At 33.1% G+C, this 24,195-nt stretch overlaps 1 protein-coding gene across 4 annotated transcripts; it reads right to left on the bottom strand.

Moving 5' to 3' along the window:
* Positions 1-856: 856 nt before the first annotated feature.
* On the bottom strand, positions 857-22,430 carry LOC128159974 (nucleolar protein 8-like). Of its 4 annotated transcripts, XM_052823209.1 has the most exons (18): positions 22,189-22,430; positions 21,745-21,872; positions 18,866-18,992; positions 16,071-16,133; positions 13,589-13,667; positions 13,293-13,440; positions 12,593-12,661; positions 10,941-11,972; positions 7,112-7,222; positions 6,613-6,732; positions 6,316-6,427; positions 5,990-6,104; positions 5,037-5,135; positions 4,680-4,900; positions 4,216-4,315; positions 3,451-3,530; positions 1,683-1,765; positions 857-1,518 (listed from the first exon to the last, which is right to left on the bottom strand). In XM_052823209.1, exons 3-18 carry the CDS (start codon positions 18,987-18,989, stop codon positions 1,447-1,449), a joined length of 2,628 nt encoding a protein of 875 aa, XP_052679169.1. In that variant the 5' UTR covers positions 18,990-18,992; positions 21,745-21,872; positions 22,189-22,430; the 3' UTR covers positions 857-1,446. The 4 variants fall into 4 exon arrangements, with proteins under 4 accessions (XP_052679169.1, XP_052679166.1, XP_052679168.1 ...); XM_052823206.1 differs by lacking the exon at positions 21,745-21,872; XM_052823208.1 differs by lacking the exon at positions 21,745-21,872 and having other exon boundaries at positions 22,261-22,430.
* Positions 22,431-24,195: the final 1,765 nt, after the last annotated feature.

Genomic DNA, 24,195 nt, shown 5'->3' with positions numbered 1-24,195 from the left:
TCACATATTGAGCCTTGCATTGCACGAGAAGATGATGCTTCCACACAATATACAGCTTTTCTGTCTAATTGGTTTCTGAGAAGATTTTTAAAGATTTATTTCTATATATTACTATGTAAAAATTCGCCCCCCCCCCCCCCATTGTGGCCCCATCCTACCCCTGAGGATCAAAATTTAAACAAACTTGAATTTACGCTACCTGAGAATGCTTCCACACAAGTTTCAGATTTTCTGGCCAAATGGTTTTTGAGAAGATTTTTGAAAAATAACAAATATTCAATGATTTTTAATTATCTCCCCTTGAAAGAGTGTGTGACCCTTAATTTTACCAAACTTCAATCCCCTTTACCTAAGAATGCTTTGTGCCAAGTTTGTTTGAAATCGGCCCTGTGGTTCTGGAGAAGAAGTCAAAAATATAAAAAGGTTACAGACAGACAGACGGATGCAAAAAAGTGATTAGAAAAGCTCACTTGAGCTTTCAGCTCAGGTGAGCTTAAAACTTGAATCTACATTAATTTTTAGGCCAATTGTTTTTAAGAAGGTTTTCAAAATATTCAAATAATTTTTCTGGAGAAGAAGTAAAAAATGTAAAAAAGTTTCCAGACAGACAAACAGCAGACTGATACTGGACAAAAAGTGATCAGCAAGGCTTACTAGCAGATCTACAGCTTTTAGCTCAAGTAAGCTCAAAACTTGAACAAAGCAATGATGAAAATAACCCTTTTGTCTTAATAAGCTTAAAAATCTACTACTTTTTACCTTGTATACAATAACATTCAAGTTGCCTTGATGTGCAATATATATACCATTAGTATGCTTTTAGTTGAAATTGGGAAGTGAAAATTAAAACAGTGTCAAAGCTTCTATAATTTAATAATTCCTGTTCAAGTGAAAAGGGTTTCCATGGTAATTGTTTAAACATTGTGATGGAGTTCTTCATTAGGAAGGAGCCTTATCAGGTTTTCAACTTGTGCGAAAACATTTCTAAAATTTGATTTTTTTTCTTACTAAATGGTCAATACATTAGCTTTTCTGTCAACTTATATCTTTACATAGTCTTCATAGTATGTACAAGTGAAAAGCTGCCAATGTGACAGCAAACCAGGTTCTCTTTTATGTGAACTGTATCCATAATCCATGTCAACCCTGAATTGATAAACACTACCTACTGTATCCAGTGAAATGGAGTACCCTATATTCTACTTTAAGTTGAGGAAAAGGGTATTGACCTTTACCTGACCTTGATGCAAAAACAAGATGGTCAAATTTGATTATACTGAAACAATCATTTGGAAATATGGTCTGTTTTACTGTGTGAAAATTTTATGAATTTCTCAATATAAGAAGTTTTTCCGATAACCAGAAGACTCCTTCCTTGAGTAATATGATTTTAACTTTCATATTTTTGTTAATTTTAAAGAATCCTCTTTGAAACTAGAAATTTATTCATTTTCTTCTCTTCCTTTTCTCTTCCATCTTTTTTCTTCTTGACAAACTCTTGTGTTTTGTCCTGTATGCCTATTTTTGAATAAACAGAAATAAAATATCCCAATAATTTTACAACTGGACTATATGAACAGTTCAATGGACAATAGGATGGGTGATAAACAACAGTTGCAATATGCATTTTAAGGCATAAAAATTAGTTAACAACTGTTCAATTAACAAAGAGTCAAACTTACATTGACTAAACTTTGTCTGTTTTGGAGCCATTCTTTTCTGATTTCATCAAAATCTTCCTTTCTGTAGAATGCACTTATTCCTTCTGTAAAAATGAAATCTGACTGATGTATATGAAAACCATCGTTATTAAATGATGACTTATCAATTGCTCATATTTTTGTGGATTGCCAGAAAGGTAATCTAATTACTGTTTATCTTTTTGCATTTTGTGTGGCATATATCATGAGTGTGGCATTGCACACAAAAAAAAACTTTGATCAAAAACTAGCAATCCTTGTTTTTTCAATCAATGCAATTTATAAACAGTTAGAACATCTCTTAAGATAACGATGTCCTAAGATAAAGCAGATGCATCTTTTATGAATACTTGTATAGAGATCTGCATGTCCAATAGAATCTAGACAAGCCATTTACCAAAAGGAAATATTAACATGAATGCATTTCTGCCAAATTGTTACTATAATTATACTATAAATAAAAGCATTAAAGTTTTCTTTAAAATTGAGCCATTCAGTATAATAAATAAATAGTGCCTGTGTGGGAGGGCAACAGTTAAACTTGACAACCCTCGAAATTCACTGTCAATCTCCTCATCACGTCAGTTCACAGTGGGGTTTTTTCGGGGTGTCAATTTCAACTGTTATCCTCCCAAACAGGCACTATTTATTTTGTTATACTGAATGTCTTAATTTTTAAGAAAATTTCACTTCTTTTATATAGGAATAACGTGAATTCTACAGCAAACCGTACGTGCATAATCATTTATTTTGTTATACTGAATGTCTTAATTTTTAAGAAAATTTCACTTCTTTTATATAGGAATAACGTGAATTCTACAGCGAACCGTACGTGCATAATTTTCGCGCATGTAATAATTTTTAATTTTACCCGTTGCGAAGTGCGTTGCTAACCCTGAGGGTAATAGAAAGAATTATGAACTGCATCTTAACCAATCAGATTTCAGTATTTAACATGAAAGTATAACAATATATAATGTAATACATTTACAAATTTCTGATCCAATAATATTTTTTTTTCATTTGTTGTAGAAAAAAACCTCCACAAAATGACAAAAACTCCTCTCTTTGAAGTATCGGTATATGAAAAAATAGCCATCAAAGCTTCCTTATGAATAAAATCTTATATATGTTTCTTGCATTTTGCTAACTTGGATTAACTCGCAAAACAGTATCATAATTTGCATATTTCCATTATTTACATGTAAATGTAAAAAGAGAATATAATGTAAAACAACTTTAAAATTGCCAAAACACTACAATCATATCAATGATTTTGAATTTCATTTACATTAATGCCTTTTAGGGTCACTTCATCAATTTAGTTTACTACTGCCAATTCAAAAAGACTGTAAGTAAATTGACCTGCAAAACAACTTCCTATCTTGAAAACAGTAGGAAGAGTTATCTGTACAATAGGGGTACCCTATATGCAATATTATGCAAAAAATGACCATGTTCAAGAGCAGGTATTTTTTTTCAATAAATTATCAAAAATCAAAATCCAAGTAATATGCACATCTCTTATATATGTACGATAGATCTGCAAAACAATAACTTCCCATTTTGAAAATTGTAGGAGGAGTTATCCTTACAATAGGGGTACCATTTTGGCAACCATCCACTCAGCATTTTCACCATTTCAATATAAACCAGATTTTTTAATGGAAAAAATGGTTGATAAAATGGAATTATTTTGTAGTGACATATACACTCAGCATGTAAACTAAAACATTGTTGAAATACTGACCTTTTACTCTCTCGTCATTTTCTGAAGAAAAGAAGAAAGTTTGGTTGCTGGTGCATAATCTCACTGGATTATATAATTCTCTGCAAGTAAAATGGAAATAAATGTACAGTAACTGTGATTTCTGTTTTATAAGCCGCTGCTATCTGTGGTGACTGCTGACTATCACTATCCTTATCTGTCTCTAGAATGTTGAATCAATGAATCAAATACACAAAATAAATTGATAAAGAGCATAACTTGCAAAAAAATCATCAGCTAAAAACTTCCTGCAAGTATGCACATCTATTCCTTTGTCTTCAACAACTAAAAAATTCAAAGTTCAAAAGGGACTAAATTCGCAGAAAAATAATGGAACCCAAATTTCCTGGTATTATGCACATCTACACATTGTGTCCTAAATACCTAGTAGTACAAATTTCACTAAATTCCAAGTGGTGATTTAGAGGGAGTTGAGCTTATAAAATATTCATTAGTATATGCAACATTGAACCAAAATTTTTAGTTCAAAAAGGCCTAAATTTACAAAAAAAAATGATGGAATCAGAATTTTCTGGTATTATGCACATCGAGTCCTAAAAGCCTGCAAAGTTTCTCTAAACTCCATTCAGCTGTTTAAGAAGAGTTGCACTTACAAAAAACAGGACTGACTGACTTCGTTGCAAGGGGTATTATGACTGACAGATAGATGAACAACAGTGATAAAAATTATTGTCTCCAACAGTTTCACTAGTAGGGGACTTACATTACACAATAATTAATGCATACCCATCTTCATGATCTGAAGACATAACACAATCATTCCTATCAGCACCATCAGGGTTCCATAGAGTCTGTTCAAGTTTCTTATAGTCAGGCACTTTACTATCTACAACAAAAAAATATAAATTTGAAGGAAGAATGATTATTTCACAACTTACCAGAGAAAACCTGTTTGGCAGTGACTGGTATGTGGCGAGATACATTCACGACGAGGCTCCTGCAAACTTCCTGAGACTATCGTGAAAATTACTCCGATGCGAATAAAAGTTGATTTACAATACACCAGTATTCATGTTTGAAAGGTTACTCTTAAATTTTTGCAATTCTGTTACAGATCTAATCTTTATTTGATTGTTCACACATCAAAAGGACTGGGCAAATATTCCATGCAAAATAACTACAACGAATTTGTGTTGAGATGATGTAATAGTACACAGTATCAGGAGGATATTCATCTAAAAAAACCTTACCAAACATGTCCTGATCGTTGGTGTCACTATCCTGTTTTCCTTCAAAAGTAGACATAAGAGAGAATGGTTTGCTTGCCAAGTCTGGTCCTTTGTCTGAAAATACGTCCTTGAAGGAATCGGACATCACTTCATAGAACCTTTCTTTGGTCACTTCAGGAAGTTCTTCATTTTCTTTTTCAGCATTCTGAGTTTCTTCATCATCTGAAGAATCCATAATATCTCTGAAACAATAAAAGAATACATGTATGTTAAAAAATAAACAGGTCTATATGTTGATCACAATATTGCACTGAATTTAGATTATACAAAATTTTTATTACAGATATTTGATTACATGAACACATTTATTTCACCAACTTGTTTGTTTTCACTACTTTCTCTTTTTTCTTATTGGGTTCCATTTCAAACTGTTTGTGGTCCTCCTTTGTTGGGTCAAAATGAATGGCTGACACATCCCTACAAAGAAATGTTCATACAGGTACATGGATAATCTTATACCAAAAATAACAACTTATATTCCACAATTCATCATTTTTTAGTCATTTTTTCTTTTCATAATGGTAATTTTTAATTATGTCTGAGAAGCAAAATTTTGGAATCTCGAACAGTTTTGAAGGACACGTTAATTAAAGATGAGAACCGCTTGTAAATAGGCATTGTCCGTCATATTTCTCTTTCACCACCATTATCCCTACAACCAATATATAAGCTGCAGACCTCTTAACAGTTTTAAGTATTTCACTGTAGAGGTCTCAAATGTGTGGATGTACAACTTGCCTCACCGTGTTACTTGGTTGTGATGAAATTATCAAGTTTACGCACTTTTTTCAAGCCAATAGAATGCTAACATCAAATAAACTGGTCAAAATATAATTCACAAACAGAATAACGTATCACATAAAAATAAGAATTAAATGCACAAAATCCAAAGACCATGTAAGAAATACTACTCGTCGGCTAAGATTTTCAGGTGTGCAATCTGGTGTAACAAAATCAAAGGGTGTGTGATGGTGCCTATTTACGAGGGTGTTCAGCTTTAAAGTCATATTGCCTGCAAATGGTAGATTATAGTAAAAATTCAAAATGTGGCAGATTTTAATTTTTAATAAATTTGATTGGTTTTGCACTTCTATTGGGGCCCTCTTATTGGTGAGTGGGTATGTTTAAAAAAAAATCTGTTTTTTTTTTTTTACATGATGCATTTCTGCAAGTATAAATGGTAACTCTTTAGAAATTCCAGATGCCACACAAATAGTGATCAGATAGGGTTACTTCAGGTTTCAGCTCAGAAAGATCTCTCTGAGTACTACCTAAACATTGCTTTTTTTCTCTCTACTTTTGCTACTGTTGTAGTTCCTAGGACTTCTCCCAATATCTTGTAGGCTCGTGATTTTTCATCACTGGTTTCTTTTTGGCTGTTGTTACCTGCATAAAATAACGTAGAATATTGTTGCAATATTGTTGATTGTTAATTATTTCTCTTCAATACAATAATTCAATTGTAATGAAAAAACTTTTCAATTAAAAGTAGTTGATATTCCTTGGGTAATTTTATACAAAGATCTTTTCCCCCAAACATTTAGAAATAAATTTTAATGAATGATGTCATGTAAACAATTTAGAAATGTAAAATAACCATGTTTTTCCTCTTCTTCAGAGTCCACCTCTGATGAATCAGGTTCATCAATGAACTTTTCATCCATCCTAAATCTCTCATCATTCTGAAATCTGGCCTGCAGTTTCATCAGCTACAAAAGATTGTTACTCTGCTAAAGTGTGCCTATTTCATCAAAATTAATTAAGGCAACAAAATTGTGTAATACATGTATTGTCAAACTTTAAGACACCAGAATTGGCCAGAAATGAAGTTACCATATTAAACAGAAAATATAATTGACCTCAGAGTCACTTTTAAAACATGAATGAGTGTAACCTGTTTGCCTGCTTTCCCTTCATATTCTGGTCTAATTCTAAATCGCTCCTCATCTATTTCTTCATCATCTTCATTCTCTGAGGAAGAGTCAAACAGAGCTGGTTTCTTTTGCGGCCCTTCCTGGTAAACATATTAACAGAAAAAATAATGACAAGAGATTCAAGAGCTTAAATTGTGACCTGTATAGGGAACAACTCTGTGATAGATTCACAGAATGGATATTCTTCATTTTAGCAACAAATTATTTAGCATGATGATTAAGATTAATTTACTCAATGAAGGTGAATACCAACATTTATAATACATGTATCAAGTTGTGCAATTGTAAGGAAGAAAAAACAATGTAATGAAAATAGTTTTAATTTATTAGCACAATATAAAGAAATTTGAGTGAATTAGGTGATCTAATTAAAGATAATAAAAGAAAATAATAAATTCCATGAATATAAATATTTTCACAGTACCATTATTAAAGAACTGAACCAGTGTTTGATCTTACATTAAAATTGTCATGTCCAAGTTGAATTTCATCCTCTTCATGATCTTCACTGACATCACTGCTCTCTGAATCAAAAATAATTTTTTTGTTTGGTTTTTCTCCAGCACTGTCCTGAAAGAGAAAATTTTTTATGTAAATAAAAATATCTACAAAGCAGGTGTGTGTGCTTATCTCTAAATAAAATTATAAAAACTTTACATTGAATAAATAATTTTATACATGTATGTACTTTCTAAGTGTAAATTTATACATGTATTGTAAAAGTAAACATGACTTGTACGATAACTTGATAAATAAATGTAAATTAATTGTAATTTATATAAAATTGGAACTATAAGTATTGATATCCAATGCGTATGGGTTTTTTTTACTATTGATTACTTGAAAGCTGTTTAAAGGAAGTTGAAAGGTTAAGTAACTTTTGTTCAGTTGAGCTACAGTTATCTTTAATGTTTTCTCTGGCTTCAATAAACAGCCATTATGGCTGATGATAACAAATGTACATAGATCACACAATAGATTCTTGGTAGCTCAAATTCCAGGAGGTCAGGTTCACATGACAACAACTGAAAACCTATTAATATGCTTCTGTAGTATGGATATGTTTGACATGGAGAGATTAGAAAAAGTTCAATTAAGTGCTGCAAGGATTGTTACTGGTTTACCCATTTTAGCATCTACAGAATCTCTCTACACAGAAACTGGCTGGGAATCTTTGGTCAGTTGACGAAATAAGGCTAAATTAATAACCATGTTTAAAATTCATACAAATCAAGTACGGTACCTGAGTACTTGAGCAACATTATTCCTCCCGTAACAAAAAATGTCTCAATATATCACACAAGAAATAGCGAAAATTATACTGTTCCAATCAGCAGATTAGAACTTTACAAAAAATCTTTTGTACCTGACACCATTCGAAAATGGAATTCTCTCAAATTAGAAGTTAGGGAAGCAACGTCTCTCAACATATTCAAGAAAAACATTACTGAAAGTATTCCTCAACCTCCAAAATATTTTTCATTTGGTAAACGCACTATTAATATTTTACATACCAAGTTGAGACACAAATGTATTTTGAATTATGATCTATATAGAAGAAACATTATTGAATCACCCAATTGTATTTGTGGTCAAAAGGAAGATGTTTATCACTTTTTCTTTGTATGCAAGAATTATGTAAATGCAAGAAACAATCTTTTTGAATTACTTTTTAATAGGCTTGATGAAACAATTTTAATTAACTCACATTTGCTTCTTTGGGGTAGTGACAATTTGTCTTACAATACAAACTGCTTTATTTTTTCAGCAGTTCAAAAGTTCATTAAAGAGTCTGGAAGATTTAATAATTAAATTCCTTTTTACTTTTGCTTTCTTTACTGTATATTAACGTTATCTACTATATATTTGCAATTACTTTGTAAATGTATGTCTATGAATTTAATTATTATAAAGTCAATAACTATAAGTAACATGTAATATTACATGTACTATAATGACAATTGTATATATTGTATGTATTATCATTAGGAGAGGAACTTGTAAGTTGCAAGAACTTGTTTCCAATCCTTTTGTGTTATTTACACAATAAAATATGTTCAAATCACATGCCTTGGAAAAATAATGTATTACAGGCCACTATAGAGGTATAATAAATGTTCTTATTGATTATAACTTTTTGTTAAACATAAATATTTACATTTGCAAATATTCTTGCGTGTGTATGAACCTATAGAATAGCAAAAACGTTCAATTCTGTATGAACTTTTTCATGACTCACAATGATCATAGCACGCGCTTATAGCTTGTCGCTTGGATTATTGTAAATATAAAATCTCAGTAATTTGTACAGTTCTGAACGATTTGTCTTTCTCAAACGTAAATATAAGTAATAAACAGCAATGTTAAAAAGTTTACCGGGATATGAAGTTGGTTGGTATGTGATCAAATCTATTGAGAAGACCTTTGGGCTTCACAGGATTTGATCACATGACTATGCAACTTCATATCCTAGTGAACATTTTAGTTTGATGATTATTTTTAAACAATACATAGATGACAATTTACATCAGAACATGATTTAAGAAAAATTCCAGGGTTTAATCAGTATGGTAGAATAGAAACAAAGAGGTGAATAGCGAGTAAAATCACTCTAAACGCGTTGCTACATACAAACTGACAGCCACACACTTCTGTACCTAAAGTGAAGTCAATTTAAAATTGAAAAGGGGGTCAAAACTTTGTATTTTTATGTTTTATCTACTGAATGCATTAAAGACAATAGTACATCCTCCAGACATCAAAGGTCATCTTAACTAGGCTATGTGGGATACAAGTTGCTGTCCTTTAAAAAAGGACTACAATACGTGGACCATTTGAATGTGTTTCCAACGAAAACGTGAAAGCCTTAAGATTATCAGAGATTCCACCAACTCTAGCCCTCTTCTTTTAACCGCTAAATTTGTACGTTGTATTACGTATAAAGCCCCGACTTTTTATCTCAGAATTTAAAGGGTTCTTACTTCTAAAATAATTATGATCTATCTATGAATGAAGTTTGCGTGTATAGTATCAGGCATTCGGTGAATTCTACTATTTGCGCACACATTACGATTCGCACTACTTTGTTAGCTATGCAGTGACAGCTTTGTGTAAATTAAAAATTTCATATTTTGATGCATTTTTCTTGAGATTTAAACTTGTATACAGTGACAATTTTTCAATCATACTTAATTGCTTAAAAAATTTAATTGGGAAGAACTCTAGCCTCGCCTATTATAAAAGTAAAGTGAAGTTACATGTGTATTCGGAAAACAACAAAACATTGCAAATTATGCTATTTGATGCATGTTGTAGTTTCGGCATAACATTAACTTATTTCATAATACTGATAGTTCATATCACATGCCAATCATTTCTTTAAAAGGAATACTTTGTTTCTGTACTGTTTACTGACAACTTTACAATTACAGCGCCTTTGAACTTATGTGTATATGGCACGGAATCCCGATCCCGATTCAGATAAACGTGTGCTAGCCTGGTTCCCTGATCTACCCATTACGCACGGGAACCAGGCTAGCTCATGCGCAGGCTGCATTTTCCCCATAGCATCCGGTTTAACCTCGCTTATATATTTTCTGCGTGGACCTCAGGGTCCACGCAATGACGATATTGTTGGCAATTCTAACTGTTTAGACAACGGGTTATCAGAGGGATTAAATCATAACTTTAAGCTCACCTGAACATTAACACAAATCATGAATTTGGTAATTAATGTGACATTTTAATATTGCTGATTACTCTATCACAATGTTTAAACCATACAATTTTGATATGAAGTAGCCTCCAAATAGCTGAAATAGATTCCTATTATGTCTTAAGATATTAATGCTGCACGTTTTCTTAAATTATTCGTGATTCATAAATACGTCTGGGTTCATACAATGTTTATTCAATAGAATGAAAAAATCCAAAGATTTCTTCTTTGAAACATCTCCTCTAGCTTGTCAGGTTTATACAGCTTTAAAGTTGCATTGCAACACTCATGGAATAGCTGGATGATAACAATGAAAAATTGTGCAAGGTATTCTGAGTGACTTCCCAAAAGAGAAAAGAAGTCAACATTTCCAATAAAAAATCTCCATAATAAATCTGTATCCATTCATTAGAATTTTTCCCTTACTTTAATTTCAATAATTATTGTACTTCTTTCACAGGTATGTGGGTTTTTTTATTTTATTAAACATCGCCCAAATTAGCTGCATAAAAACTTTGGACAGACTATAACTGACGATACATAATAAGAAAAGCATTCTCATTTTCCACTTACCAATGCAAGAGCTTGATGAATGGCTTTCTTTTTCCTTTCTGTTTCTTTACTTCTTTCCATCATTGACTCTAATCTCTTTAGCTCTGATTCTCTGCTTTTCTGTCTCTCTTTTTCTATTGAATCTGTAACCCTGTCATTCTTTAACACTTTTAAATTTTTCCCCATTGAAATCAAACCACAAATGTCACCTTTATCCCCCTGCTTGTGCTGTTCTGTTGTAGAACTGCTGGGTTCCGTCCTGTTTGAAGCAGTTTGACTAGACACTACAGTGACTGTGGTTGTACTAGGAAGGTCCCCAAAGGAAGCTCTATCTTCTGTACTTCTTTCTTGCACCTTACTATCCCTAGATCCATATAAACTAGAGGTTCCTTTAAATGGAGGTAGGGCAATGTTCGATATTGTTTTGTTTGATTCACTTCTAAATGCTGATAATTCCTCATTACCTATTGTTGTCATTTCTTTGAGTGAAGTATTTTCAAAGTGACTTTTAGTTTCATCATCAGTGCTGTTGTCCTCCCAATGCATTGAATAATTATCCAAATTAGGGCTATTTTTGGAGGCAAGTAATTCTGTGGATGTTGAGCTATCCCCACAATCAGAGTTTACATCTACAGTCTGTGAGACATTAAGTTCTTGGTTATCTGAAGACAAGTTCGGTTCCTGAAAACCACAGCTTTTCCGATGATTCCTTTGGGATTGCTTTGCAATGATGATATCTGTATCAGCTGATGAAACGGAATCTTCGTCTGAACTTGTGTATCCACCAACAGATGACACTTCATCCGAATCAAAATTTACACAATTATCATCTTTATATACATTTGAAGAAGATTTCACTTCCTTTCTTTTTATGATTGAACATTTTTTTATTGCAAAATCTGGATCTTTTTTGTAAGGCTTTTTGTTCTTAAAATGCACAGGATTTTCTTCTCTCAAATGCCAAGTCAAAGCATCAATATTACTGCTATCATCCCTGTCATCTTTCATCCTTTTTAAATTATGACAAAACTTTGAAGGGTCCACAGTCATGATCTGGTATGTATTAAGGATGAAATATGTATTCCAGAGTACAAAACTATGAATGATTGTAACTTGATTAGATCATTTCATTTGATTGGCTGTCAACCATTATTATTATTATATGATTATTGAACATATCGAGATGTTTCCGTTGATGTATGCCCACTAGACATGAAGTAATAATTAATCAAGAAATCTAGTGTACACTATATGAGAATGCTTGCATAGTAATATCATAAACTTTTGCATTGTACTTCTTGAGGAAATGAGTTTCAATTATTTTCTCCCACATATTTCTATGCTGAACTTTGAACCCTTCTTCAGCCCGAGGTCATTGTTTCAGCAATTCAAAATCTAGTGGTTCTTGAGAAGGAGAATTTTTAAGACAAACACCCCATTTTCACAGTTTCATGAATGTTATCTTTGACACTTATTTTAACAATCTAGAACTCTCTTCCCATAAAAATGTTTTGTGCCAAGTTTGGTTATTAAACAAACAAATGGTGTTAAGAAAAGCATGCTTGATTCTTTGGTTCAGGTGAGCTAAAATACCCGGTAGATATTAAATAAGTACATGTATAAAACAATAAAACTCACAAAGATGAAAGCAATTTTACTTTTAAAAAGGATACTTTCTTGCCATGTCTGCTGGGAATGTGAACAATTGGTAACACTCTACCATATTTTCCAACCACCCAATCCTACAAAAAAACCAATTTACATAGTTAAACTCATATATACACATACATGTACATATACGGTATATTATGATTTAGAATGTACATGTATGTACCTATGTATCAAAGGTGATTACTCAAAACTCCTTTAGATAACTATGAAACCAGAAGAGTTTTGAATTGGCTTTCAGTTATTCAAGATCTAGTCAGAGGAATCTTCTATATCCTAGCTCCACGGAACAAATATAATAATTGTAAAATTTAAGCACAGAGACCTGCAGGCTTTTAATGGCAATATTTTTTTTTTTAATTCACAGTTTCATTTTAAATGCATACAACATGCATGCAGCTTTTTGCTACAAGCATTCAATACACAAGAAATTTAAATTAGATTTCTTTAAAACATATTAAGACAAATTTAATCTAATTTTGCCGAGTGACAATTTACCATGTTGTTTTCAAGATTAAGTTAACTGTAGAGGTGAAGTATGTTAGGAGCTTGATAATATTTATGGATATCACAAGAAAATGAAAATAAAACTGATCATTTGTAAATGGATTTAATTAAAATTAAAAAAAAAAATCAATAGTAAACAACTGCTGAAGAAAACAAATCTCCTCTGTGTATAAACATGTAATATCTGAATCACTTTACCTTTCCCCCCTCTATCAAGGTTCCTGGCACTGCCCCTTGCATTACAAAATCCTGAATTTTTGGATTTTTCAGTGGCTCCTGATGCTTTCCCTTGGGCTTTTTAATTTTTGGTTTCACAGCAAAACCATTCTCACGCTCCTTAATCAATCTGAAAGAAACTCTAAGGAATCACTTTATTTTATTTGAAAGTTACCTTAAACTCTGATTTGATAATACTGAGAGCGGCTAGTGAGATGTAATAGAAATTCAACAATCCATTGGAAAGAAAGTGTTCTTTAACTAAACAGTGCTCAAACCTTTTCAAAAAGTCCTCTTTTGCAAGCTGTATCCTCAATGAGAGACCTTTCCACTTTGTTTTATTGTACAGACTGAAACCTGTTGATAATAAAAAATCTCCACCTCAAAAATGTGCATGAATACTGATAATAAATAAAAATAAATTGATTTAACCTTCTGCGTGCAACTTATGCCCCAGTACTGATGTTTAAGAACATGACAGGACATTTTTACATTCATTTAAGGTCAGACGACACCTTCCTCAAAAATCTTTTTTGTATCTCCTCGTAATAAAGAGTTCCAATAAAAAATATTTATTTTACAAATACTTTAAAAATGATCAAAATTTACTTGGATTTGGTTATATGTCTAGATGGTTGAGTGGTGAGAACCGTGGCCGCTCACTGCCAAAAGCGTATAGGTTCTAGAGGTTGTGAGTTCAAAGCCCCGCCCCGGCGGAGATATTTTTCTAATATAGTGAATTTCGCTGTGCTGTAGATGTATTTATTTGTATATCAGCAATTCAAGTGTATTTTCAAGAAGATTATTTAGGATATTGCATACTCAAGTATTTTGCAGAAATGCCTGATAAGGTACTCTAGTTTTTTGCAAGAAAGCTTGTCAAAGTAGTAGTAAACTATTAACAAATTCCTGGAAAAAGTTATCTAAAATTGAGGAACGTGTCGTCTGACCTTAAGGAATAAGAAATCATTTTTTTGAGTATTATGATTTGATAATTTTGGTCAGGTGTGATCAAATTCAATAAAGCCCGAAGGGCTTTATGATAGATTTGATCACGCCCGACCGAAATTATCATCTCATAATATTCAAAGAATGATTCCTTATTACTTATATTCATACAATTTTAAGCCATTGTACGATTTAATATTTAAATATAAATAAGCAAACCCCGCTGGTAACCCAATTATACATCATATGAAGTTATGGGTTATATAGTACAAAATGGATATGTAGTGCTATCACAGGCAAAGACACTGAAAAATGTAAATATATTTAAATCATATTTTCTCTTGATCATGCATATATGTTGAAATGACACATTTTCATTGGTTTAAACATGACACATGACTGCCAGATATATTTCTATGTCTGACTGGTGGGATTAACATTTGGCAATGTGGCGGAAAACTAATACAATTTTTATGCATTGTAAATTGCAACTTTTTAACACGTATGGAACTGCATGTGGCTCCCAGGTCATCTATCCAAATTTTTTCAGACTGGGAGCTACAGACCCGCATATATATTTAGGTTTGTTAATGTCTAACTACAGATATTTATCAGGTTGATCAATCTTGATATAATTCTGTAGTCAGTTAGTAACAAACCTATAACAAGTTATATTGACCACTGACCTAGTAACTTTATGCAAGGTCACCACCAACTTAACTCAGACAAAGTGTTAGTGAAGAGTTAGCCAGATTGGGACAGGGGGAGAGAGTATATAGTCAGGACAAGGATTTACAGATATGTCTTTTATTACCTTAACAACTTGGTTTAAAAATGTTGCACACCCTTCACCCTATTGGCACTCTGTGGATAGAGTATAAGCCAGATTCGACCATTGGAACAGGGAAGAGAAAATATGTACCTGCAGACAAGTTATGTTGAGTGGACAGTACATATTTTACCTCCAATTAAAATGAAAGAAATGTTTGATGTATTATCATCTGTTGTTTACCCATCACCAAAGCTTAGGGCTAGAAAACCCAACTGTTGTGTCAACAAATTCTTGTACCAAATCCTCAGAAAGTCAGCTCTTAAATTCAAATAACTGTTAATGTGGTACTGTCAGTACCAAACAATTGCTATCTGAAGTACTAAATAATGAAAATGGTTCAAATTTGTCTGCAAATGTTCAAGATGAAAACGAGAATGTAAAAGTTAACCAAACGCCTCAAAACTCTCATGGCCAATTATTAAAAAATGCCAGTCAAGTGCACATTCACTATTACATGGGAAAAGAATAACAACAGTAAAGAAGATACTGTAAAGTTCTTTATTAGATTCTACAAATGATTCTAAGATGTGCTTTTTGACTTTTTAATTGAACATTCAAAGTTAATCTTTCTAAAACTGATATATTTAGAATATGCATTATTCTGCTGAAATAAAATGTTATTTATGTGTTAAAAACTACTGTTATTATTGTCGGTATAATAAAAAAATTGATCACCATTCATGAGGTCAACATGGTGAAATGATGCCCTTTGACCTGACCCACCTGATGATCTCGGTCAGGTCAGGTCACCTCTTGGGTCATGTCTTAGATCATCATTTCACCATGTTGACCTCATGAAGGGTGATTAATTGTATAATACTGACCCTCCTAAAAAAAAAAAACTCTTTTCTGGAGTAAAAAAAATTAAAACAGAAACATGGGGAAAAAATTAGAACCAATTTGCTAAAAAAGAACTCTGAAAAAAAAATCTGAGCTTTTAAATTTAGCACATTGAAATTAATACATGCTCATATACTTACATTTAGACAAGTTTTCATCTGTGATGTTAAGATCAATGTAAGCAAATGTGTTGCCTAAAGAAGCTGCAAAAAATAAAGTAAAACAAATGAGTCATACAGCCTTAAGGCCCAAGTATAATATCACCCTGCAAAAGCTAATATCTAAATTAACAAAATCATACAAAATCATTGAATAGAATTGTTTTGTACACTTTTATTGTTGCAAAACAATGCAATTTTTTAAAATTCAAACATTCATATGAGATGATCAAAATACATCTTAGCATACTGAATTAAATACAAGTATCAGAGCATCAAAATTTCTTTTCATATTAAAAGGGTAAAATGCAGCCTCATCTAACAATGACTATGACAACCTGACTACAAAAGTTAACACTCATACAACAGGGATTATGACATCCTGACTACAAAAGTTAACACCCATACAACAGGAACTATGACAACCTAACTACAAAAGTAAACACTCATACAACAGGAACTATGGCAACCTGACTACAAAAGTTAACACTCATACAACAGGAACTATGGCAACCTGACTACAAAAATTAACACTCATACAACAGGGACTATGGCAACCTGACTACAAAAGTAAACACCCATACAACAGGGACTATGACATCCTGACTACAAAAGTTAACACTCATACACCAGGAACTATGGCAAACTGACTACAAAAGTAAACACCCATACAACAGGGACAATGAAAACCTGACTACAAGAGTTAACACCCATATAACAGGAACTATGACATCCTGACTACAAAAGTTAACACTCATACAACAGGAACTATGGCAACCTGACTACAAAAGTAAACATCCATACAACAGGAACTATGGCAACCTGACTACAAAAGTAAACATCCATACAACAGGGACAATGACATCCTGACTACAAAAGTTAACACCCATACAACAGGGACTATGACATCCTGATTACAAAAGTTAACACTCATACAACAGGAAATATGGCAACCTGACTACAAAAGTAAACACCCATACAACAGGGACTATGACATCCTGACTACAAAAGTTAACACTCATACAACAGGAACTTTGGCAACCTGACTACAAAAGTAAACATCCATACAACAGGGACAATGACAACCTGACTACAAAAGTTTTCACCGACAAAACAGGGACTATGACATCCTAACTACAAAAGTTAACACCCATACAACAGGGACTATGGCATCCTGACTACAAAAGTTAACACCGATAGAACAGGGACTATGACAACCTGACTACAAAAGTTAACAACCATACAACAGGGACTATGACATCCTAACTACAAAAGTTAACACTCATACAACAGGGATATTACATTCTGACTACAAGAGTTAACACCCATACAATGTACAACAGGGACTATGACATTCTGACTACAAAAGTTAACACCCATTCAACAGGGACTATGACAACCTGACTACAAAAGTTAACACCCATACAACAGGGACTATGACAACCTGACTACAAAAGTTAACAACCATACAACAGGGACTATGACATTCTGACTACAAAAGTTAACACCCATACAACATAGAAAGACATCTTGATAACAAAAGTTAACACTCATAAAACAAGGACTGTGACATTCTGACTACTAAAGTTAATATCCATACAAGGACCTTGACAACCAGACTACAAATGTTAACACCCACACAACAAGAACCTTGACATCCTGGTTACAAAAGTTAACACCCATAAAACAAGGACCTTGACAACCTTACAGTCTTTGTAGAGTGTAACTTGATTTTCAAACATTTTCAAATTTTTCTTATACATATTCTTAAGTCAAACATTTAACTCTTTTTTTCAGTTTTTGAGAATGGGATTTTTAGATATTTTATCTCTATTTTTTCCTACCTAAAATCCACCCCATCTTGCCCCAGGGATCATGACTTGAAAACCCTTGAATCTACACTACCTATGGATACTTCCACACAAGTTACAGCTTTTTGGCCAATTGATTTTTGAGAAAAGGATTTTTAAAAAACTTTTTCCTATGTATTTCCACGCCACATGTAAAAATTTGACACCCCCCCCCCCCCAAGTTGCGGCTTCACCCTACCCTTAGAGATAATGATTCAAACAAACTTGTATCCATATACCTAAGAACAAATCAACCCAACTTACAGTTTTTATGGCAACTGCTTTTCGAGAAGATTTCTAGAAGTGTTTTTTTTCCATTATATACTCCTATGAAATAATTTGACACCATAATTTGACCATGATTTGAACAACCTGGAGTCTACACTGTCTGAAGATGCTTCTACACAAGCTAAAATTTTTCTGACCTAAATAGTTTTTGAGAAGAAGATTTTTAAAGATTCTTCCTATGTAAAAATTTGACCCCCCTCCCCACCTTGTAGCCCCACCCTACATTCAGGGATCATGGTCATGGATTGAACAAACTTGAATCTACACTATGTGTGGATGCTTCCACACAAGGTTAAGCTTTTCTGGCCCAATGATTATTGAGAAGAAAATACCAACACATTTTTAAGAAATCAAAATTATTTCCCCTTTAAAGAGAGCTTGGTCCTTCATTGAACAAATTTGAATCCTCTTCACCCTACAATGCTTTGTGTCAAGTTTTGTTGAAATTGACACAGCAGTTTTGAAGAAAAAGATGAAAATGTATAAAGTTTACAATGACAACAGCAATGACAACGATAGATAATCGAAAGATTTTGATCAGAAAAGCTTTGCTGAGTCTTCAGCTCAGATGAGCTAAAATGATATTTAAAATTATTTAGCCAAACTGTAACGATGCACTATGTCACATAATATCAATACCAGTATCAGTTGTTTTCTTCTTCTTTATTTCAACACCTGTTATTTCTCCAAAACGTTTAAATCTCTCAATAATATCGTCTTCTGTGACCCCAGGAAAGAGGCCCCCGACAAATAATCGCTTCATTCTCTGTTTATAAAAAAAAACATTCAATATAAAACAAAGATTTTCGCTACAATGAATTCTTAAGTTCATATTTATATCAGGGCATTTCAACAAGCAGCACATCAGGCTCTACCCACAGACTCTCATAAGTAGAGACCCAGCATCTTTGCTAGCCAAGGGTTTTTAGTCCAACTGGCTCCCCATAAACCCTTGGCAGATCTCATGATGAAAACTCAGTGATGTCTTGGCACTATCTAGCAAAGGACTATATATGATAAGGGCCTAAAATGGCCCCCTAATATGAACATCGTCATTTTACTATCATTCTTTGTTTTCTTTGTACAGATATGCATGTGATGTGTTTCCATGATATTCATTTTGGTTCAAGTGCCCACAATTTAGAAATATGACATTGTAAAGACAACCTTTTCCCACCATTTTTGCATTTTTAGCGTAAAACAGCTTGTTTTCAAGCAGTTTTTCCTTCCGAAAACATAGAGCGCATTCTTGAACAATTAAAATATTTTAATCAGAGATGTATCTAGCCAAGACTAATAAGTGACAAAAACATTTTCCTTGTTCAAGCATGCGCTCTATATTTCCCATTTGTAAATAGATAAGAAAATGTCAATTTTTGGCTGATTTTGATTGAATTATAGAAATGGCGTCACTTCTGACGTCATGTACTGCCAGTGAGTGCAAATAAATCAAATAAATAGATGAAAAATATATTTAATATCAACTCTTCTAAAAAAATTAGTTAACATTTTTATTAATAATAAATAAATAATAATAATAATAAGTTTTATTGTACCCGAAACACTTGAAAAATGGCGAATTATGGGGGCCAAATTTAACTCTTATCATATATAGTTCTTTCAAGAGTTGCACCCCTTGCAACTTCATATTTTTATCCAATGAAATAACAGGTAATATACACGATATGGCAGAATAACAAAGTATAAACATGTCAGCCGATAAATCTCAGAAAACAGACACAGTCTACTTTAAAAGTTTAATTAAAATATAATCTAAAGAGAGCAAAATATGTTTCATTTATTTTTATAATACTCTCATGTTAAATACTGAAAATCTAGGTGGTTTAGACGCAGTTTATTATGTTCTATTACCCTCAGCTTTAGCAACACACTTGACAACAATAACACTTTATAATTGGGAGGGTAAAAGTTGAAATTGACACACTCTTGAAAACTATTGTTAATGGTCAATTGACAATGGTTTTTGAGGGGTGTTAATTTCAACTCTTGCCCTCCCAAATGCGCACTATTTATTACATTATACTAAATGTCGTAATTTTTAAGAAAACTTTACTGCTTTTAAATTTATATAAAAATCGATCAACAAATAAACTTGAATTCTACGACAAACCATATGTGCATAATTTACTTGCATGTAACAATGTTAAATACTGAAATCTGATTGGTTAAGACACATTGACAATCCACTCTATTACCCTCAGCGTTAGCAACACACTTAGCAATGGGTAACACAACGAATTGTTACATGCTCATAAATTATGCGCGTACGATTCGCCATGGAATTCACGTCACTTCTATATCACGTCATTTCTATATAAAATCAGTAAAAAAAAATCTCTAAAATTAAGACATTCAGTATAATAAAATAAATAGTGCCTGCTTGGGAGGACAACAGTTGAAATTGACACCCCTCGAAAACCATTGACAACCTCCGCTTCGCGTCGGTTGACAATAGTTTTCTCGGGGTGTCAATTTCAACTGTTACCCTCCCAAACAGGCATTATTTATATAGTGTTACCCCATTGTGTTGCTAAAGTTGAGGGTAATAGAATGGATCATAAACTGCATCTAAACCAACAAGATTTCAGTATTTAACATGAAAGTATAATAAAAAGAATTGTTAAATGCACATTTGTTTTGCCGTAGAATTCACGTCATTCCTAAAGAAGTCAGTTAAATGAAATATATACATTTTATAATTCTATATCTTCAGAAAGACGTAAGTGGTCTAATTGTTAGTATTAAATGCCGTAAATTATAGATATAAACTATCTTGACGTCTTTTTTAATGATTTGCGTAGTGTTTTCAACAATTAAAGAAATTAAGACATTAATCAGTTAATTGGTCCATATTAAAGGTAAGCAGGGGATGAGCAGCTAATGCCAGCTATTCTTTCTTTAAAGAATTATATACCCGAGTACAACACAATCCTTTGATCCTTAAATGAGATATATACGTAGATGGAACATTTAACTTTATCAAACTACTGTTAACCATAATTAAATAATTAATTCGCCCTGACAATAAGTCATTGTATTATTTTGAGGTCAGTCCATTTGTTATCGTTATGTAAAGGTGCTACAATAGTGTTGTTTTCTGACCATTTTAAAAATTATTAAGAGATATATAATTACACAAATATGAAAATATACAACTACATTAATCTTGTATTAAAAGAAGGCGCCGGACCTTGGGCGAATGGAATCAACAGCGAATGGACCTAAGGCGAACAGAAACTAGGGTGAACGGCATCAAGGGTGAATGCAATTAAGGGCGAATGAACATACATTCTATAGTCTCTCCCAAGTTATTGCTTTCATAACTTTTTGATGATTTTTAATGAAAATACACATACCTGTGAAAGAAATACAGTTGAAATCGATAAAAGGGAATCTGTCCAAGATATCTTCATTGAACAATCATCATTTTTCACTCATAAAAGTTCAAAGGAACAAAAACAAATTTCTAACAGAGATTTATAATGGGAAATATTTACATCTTTAGTCCATTCAGAAGCACTTGGGATACTTCACGCAATTTTTCAACGTCATCATCTGGGTTTATTAATGGCTGATGCAATGCAAAATCCCTGTAGACTTTCTATTTTGGGATGTGTATTGAAACCTGAAGCGATAGAGGGGGCATTTCAAAACAGATAATCTGGACATTTTTCATATAAGTGGATGAACGTAGTTTGAGCACAAACTTAAGGTATTTATGATTATCGAAATATCCAGCAAAAAGTGGTGGAAGCAAAAACTAGAGACAGAGTATAGAATTTATATCTTGGGACAAACATAGTGCTTTTTTTTGTGTACAACCAAACTCAAATAGTTACAAATTCAATTCCATCAGATTTTTTTTTAACAAGTCTTCATTTAACACCGATTAACAATTAATCATAAGCTTACTATCTTAACTCAAAGATTGTATTACTTACATGTATTTTGACTTTATATCGTGTTTGCTGATAACACTTGTCGACTCCTGTGTAGGTGAATAAAGGCCTTACCATACAGTGACAACTTGTTAAATATTTAACTTGTTAAATATCCTTTCCAATCAAGGTCTTAGTAACAGAACTGAGATTAGTCACTCATCATGCTAACAGAACAATGGATTGTCGGATTTCGATTAACTTTGAACATTCATCTGAGAACATGCCTTGTTGTTATCTACCGGAAATGCATATACGCACAAAATTACAAACTATACGACGTACAGAAAACTTTCTTCCGGTAATGAGACGTTACGCTCCTCTGCATGGACGTTTCGCACTGAGGCGTTTCGTTCATGGAGACCTTTCGCGCTGAGACGTTTCACGCCTAAATTATTTATTTTGTATCATTATATATATTGAGATGTTTATGAGTTTTTAAATAAATATTTATCAATATATAAATGCGTGTACTGATCAATATTGACTTTATTGAAAACATATAGATCTATATACAAATGACCATCCTTATTGTGGCACATTCACTGATAACTTTAATTAAACAATAAAATGCTTGCTTTGGGCATTCATTCGGGATATGAAGGTAGCGACATTGCAGAAAAAATACATGTACATAACCCGCGTTAGCATTTTTTCTGCAATAATCGCTACCTCCATAACCCGCTAAAAAAAAACAGCCAAATCGTCTCCTGTGAGACTTTGAGCCTGACATCGTCATGATTATTTTGTGCAGTCCGTGATTTTTTTTTAGGTTGCTGGTGGCTTCAACCAATCGATAAACAGGGTGTGTCCACAGAGGCGGATTCAGCAATTTGGAAAAAGGGGGGGGGTTCCAATTGATGAAAATCAATACGTGCAAAATCCATTACTTGTCAATAAACAATGACTTTTTGAAATTTTTCCGTGCGTAAATTTAATAAACATTTATCTAGTCACTATCTATATCACATCTATTTCAACAGCAGAGTGCACTGCATTATTGAGCGTTTTGCTGTTTTGGTTTAGGTAAAGAAGATTCAGGCACGTAGCATCAGGGGGGGGGGCCAGGGGGGGCCTGGCCCCCCCACTTTTTCTCGCAGCAGCAAATTTTTTAAAATTTACATATAAAAAAATGAATTATAATGGAGTTGGCCCCCCCACTTTTTTGGAAGTTAGTAAAAAATTGGTATGAAAATTAGGAAATGAGTAGTGAAATTGAAGTTACCGCCCCCCCCCCCCCCCCCGGATTAGGAATTTCATGATTTGGAGGAAAAAAAAATTTTGGTAGGGAAGAATTTTTTTTTTAGCTGAGTCTACCCCCCCCCCCCCCCCCACGGATTAGGATTTTGAAGATTTTTGGAAAACTTTAAATTTCCCTTTTTTTGCTTTGGATGGGTCTGGCCCCCCCACTTTCAAAAACGATGCTACGTGCCTGAGATTTGCATATAATTTCTAGCCTTAAAAAAAACCAAGTATCCAGCAATAAGAACGTGCGTCTTTGCTTAATAGAAAAGAAACACTGAAAAACAAAAAATAATTCGGACTAATTACGACAAGTTATTATAAAAATGGATTTTGTTGGTAATTTTTTATGTCTTTGATGTTTAAATTCTGAACTATTTATCGATTTTGATTTCTATCGATTGCCTTCTTAAATAAAGGTCTAAATGATCCGATATGACAAAAGAATGGGGATAATTTATCTGCTGAATATATGGTACATGTGTAATACAATGGTACAAGCAATTGTTGTCCCAGGGTACTTCTGTAATGGGTGTGCTACATGATCCAGTAGTAGTACAGATGCGATCATACATGTATTTAGTATGGTGTTCCGATGGGGCCACTTCGACCTTCGCACTTTCGCCTTTAGGTCGAAGATGCGAGAGTGCGAAGTTGCGAAGGCGAAAGTGCGAGAGTGCGACGGCGAAGGAGCGAAAGTGCGAAGATGCGACGGCGAAGCGCGAAGGTGCGACGGCGAAAGTGCGAAGGTGCGACGGCGAAGGAGCG

This window comes from Crassostrea angulata, chromosome 8, assembly GCF_025612915.1.
Source record: "Crassostrea angulata isolate pt1a10 chromosome 8, ASM2561291v2, whole genome shotgun sequence".
Lineage (NCBI taxonomy): Eukaryota > Metazoa > Mollusca > Bivalvia > Ostreida > Ostreidae > Magallana > Magallana angulata.
The sequence above is the reverse complement of the archived record's forward strand: the minus strand, read 5'-3'. Positions and strand labels throughout refer to the sequence as shown.